This window comes from Propithecus coquereli, unplaced genomic scaffold, assembly GCF_000956105.1.
Source record: "Propithecus coquereli isolate 6110/MARCELLA unplaced genomic scaffold, Pcoq_1.0 Scaffold403, whole genome shotgun sequence".
In the NCBI taxonomy this organism is placed as follows: domain Eukaryota; kingdom Metazoa; phylum Chordata; class Mammalia; order Primates; family Indriidae; genus Propithecus; species Propithecus coquereli.
The window spans coordinates 2,937,060-2,940,755 of NW_012149764.1; the positions used below are offsets into that span (position 1 = coordinate 2,937,060).

At 39.4% G+C, this 3,696-nt stretch overlaps 1 protein-coding gene across 1 annotated transcript; it reads left to right on the forward strand.

Moving 5' to 3' along the window:
* Positions 1 to 12: 12 nt before the first annotated feature.
* LOC105817257 (26S proteasome non-ATPase regulatory subunit 14-like) lies at positions 13 to 1,060 on the forward strand. The gene is given in 1 exon segment (XM_012652894.1): positions 13 to 1,060. A coding segment is annotated over 1 exon segment (933 nt). The 5' UTR covers positions 13 to 110; the 3' UTR covers positions 1,044 to 1,060.
* The last annotated feature ends 2,636 nt before the right edge of the window (positions 1,061 to 3,696 follow it).

Here is a 3,696-nt window from a genome sequence, read left to right on the forward strand (position 1 = left end):
AAAAGCCTGGGAAAATTATACCTGCCAGAATTAGCAAGAGCTTGTGTTAAGAAGAAATTTGTCAAACTCAACAAATTGAAGCTTAAGAGTTACAGTTGCTGATCAGAAATATGGACAGACTTCTTAGACTTGGAGGAGGTATGCCTGGACTGGGCCAGGGGCCACCTACAGATGCTCCTGCAGTGGACACAGCAGAACAAGTCTATATCTCTTCCCTGGCACTGTTAAAAATGTTAAAACATGGCTGTGCTGGAGTTCCAATGGAAGTTATGCGTCTGATGCTTGGAGAATTTGTTGATGATTACACGGTCAGAGTGATCGATGTGTTTGCTATGCCGCAGTCAGGAACAGGTGTCAGTGTGGAGGCAGTTGATCCAGTGTTCCAAGCCAAAATGTTAGATATGTTGAAGTAGACAGGAAGGCCTGAGATGGTTGTTGGTTGGTATCACAGTCACCCTGGCTTTGGTTGTTGGCTTTCTGGTGTGGGTATCAACACTCAGCAGAGCTTTGAAGCCTTGTCGGAGAGAGCTGTGGCAGTGGTTGTGGATCCCATTCAGAGTGTAAAAGGAAAGGTTGTTATTGATGCCTTCAGATTGATCAATGCTAATATGATGGTCTTAGGACATGAACCAAGACAAACAACTTCAAATCTGGGTCACTTAAACAAGCCATCTATTCAGGCATTAATTCATGGACTAAACAGACATTATTACTCCATTACTATTAACTATCGGAAAAATGAACTGGAACAGAAGATGTTGCTAAATTTGCATAAGAAGAGTTGGATGGAAGGTTTGACACTTCAGGACTACAGTGAACATTGTAAACACAATGAATCAGTGGTAAAAGAGATGTTGGAATTAGCCAAGAATTATAATAAGGCTGTAGAAGAAGAAGATAAGATGACACCTGAACAGCTGGCAATAAAGAACGTTGGCAAGCAGGACCCCAAACGTCATTTGAAGGAACATGTGGATGTACTTATGACTTCAAACACTGTCCAGTGTTTAGCAGCTATGTTGGATACTGCCGTATTTAAATAAAGAAACGCAAAAAGCTATTAGTGATAAAAAAAAAAAGACCACATATTAGAACAAAAGATACTCCTATTACTCCTATTGCTTAGGAAATTACAAGGGTTTTAGCGGCTCTCTGTCAGAAAATGGAGACAAAGACCAAATATATATTTCTTGTTATGTCACATCATCACACTCTGAAAAGATCCTATTATTTGTTTGAAAACTTGTTTATTGTCTGTCTCCCCTAACTGGAATGTAAGCTCTTTGAGGGGAGGGACCTTGTCAGTTTACTACTCTGTTGTCCTCCCAGTACCCAAAAATACTCCTATTAGTAGGAGTTCAGTACATCTTAGTTTCTCACCTTCTCACAGAATCCCAGAAGGTATACTGTCTTTCTTACTACTATGTTTTTTCTTTCTATTATAATAACAAAAGTTTATATAACAGGCAATGTAAAGGACCAGGATGATCTGGGTATGGAAGAAAAATAGAACATGCAGTTTTAATTGAGCATGTTCTGAGCGGCTAAAGACTACATTTCCTAACTTCCTGTGCTGCGGGTATGGCAATGTGACTGAGTTCTAGACAATGGGTGTAGACGTGATGTGTGAACTTCCGGGTAGTGACTTTAAGAAAAGAATGTATATGCCATTTACTTCCCATTCTGCCTTCCCATTGGGCAGAATGTGATCCTACAGTGGAAGCTAGAGCTGCTGTGTTGGGCCACAAGATGGAAGCTGCATTATGAGAATGGCAGAGCAAGAAGATACAAGGACAGAGTCACCCATATCAGAAAACTTTGCTGCAGTAACAACCAATCCCCAGTTTCCAGAGGGTTATAGCAAAAGTTTTCCATTTTTAGAATGTTAGCTGAGTGTTGCTGTGGGTTAGCTATGGATCTTTCCATGTTGTCTTCTTCGTTTTAGAATGCAGGCCAAAGAAACATTCCCTAATCTGGACATAGTGTCATGGTCAATGGAAAAAGAGCAAGAGAGCTGGTGGAAACATGTAAAGCTCTTAAAACCTCTGCTTAAAAATGGCAAACGTCATGTCAGTTTACATGCCATTGGCCAAAGCAAGTCAGACGGCAAAGCAAAATACTAATAAGATGGAGATGTATATGCCTCCCACAGATGGATGGTGAGAACCTGTGTTTTACAGGTTTGGGAATACTAATTAGGAGCAACAGTGCAGTGCACTATATCAGCATATCGACTCTAGATGGCTTATGCTTGAGCCACTATTATTTTGGCCTTGTTACAATAGTCAAATCTGTATTCCAACTGTTATTGAAAGATAGTATTTTACACAAATAAATTTAGACAATGGAGGGATAGTTTTTAAAGATGTGGAATATAGGATGATACCAAAGTGTTATTTAAGTTTTTTAAAAAAATCTAAGAACAACGGGTAAAAATGGAAGAAGGCATTTAACAAGGAAAGGAATAACCTAGGTAAATTCAAAGCTCCCAGGTATATCAAGCACATGTTCAAAATTTGAAAAAATTCTAAGAAGACTACTTTCTTGTCTCTCATCAGCAGAGCAGTTGTTGAGTTCTCTGAACAGACATTTAATTTAGCATCAGTTCAGAGAAGCAGTGGTCCTACTACATCTGCAGCACAGAACAGAAAGGCAGCAATCATACATATGCAGAATAAAGTGTAATTTTATATATTTAAAGTTATTAGGGATATGATCAGTACAATGATGAACATTATTACTCTCTGGTATATTGAACATCCTACCTTTGTCCGTATGACTTCCTTTAAATAGAGAAATATGAGGTCTGTCTGGAAAGTATCCAGCCATGTAATATGAAAAATAGAGACATTTATTGAAGAAGATACAAGATATAAGAAACATTGTACATAGGACAATGACACCTCGGTTCCCTTCAAAGTAGGCACCTTGGGACCCCACATAGTTCTCCCAGCGTCTCTTAACCTAACCCGCGCACATTCAACATTCTCAGGTGTTCTGCTTGTTGCAGGTCTTCCAGAACATGGATCACTTTCAACAGGTTCTCAACCATCTTTGAAGCATTTGTGCCACACTTTTATTTGTGCTGCGCTCATTGCATCATCCCCGAAAGCCTTCTGAAGCCAAAGGAATATTCAAGCTTAACGCAAAATTTGATGCAGACCCATTGCTCTACTCACTGAATCATTTTGAATGCCATGGCCACACAGTACACACGCTCACTGAACAGCACCCAGCGCCCCACTGACTAGTACAGTGACGTCATCACGGTTCACACATGCACATTACAGCCCACTAGCCTTGACTACCAGGTTATATCGATGTCACGCAAACTGTTCTCCTTATATTAACAATGGCTGGATACTTTCCAGACAGCCCTTGTGCACTTCAAGACCAGAATGCACTCAGAAGGGTCTTGAAATCTGAAACAAGAAAAGAAAAAGATATGCCTTCCAAATCACCATGAACATGTATGACAATGATGAGGGAAATTTTATTTTTAAGATTGTCAGCTGTACAGAGAAACTACCCAATTTTAATAGCCAATTCCTTCTCCCTCCTTAGGAATAGACTGGAAACTCTTGACTTAAAGTATATCTAGCATTTGTTCTCCTTCCTTTTTTTCATTATTGTCATAATAAAATATGTAAATTAATGCCACATAAATACAAGTCAAATCCGGGATTTCTGTGGTAT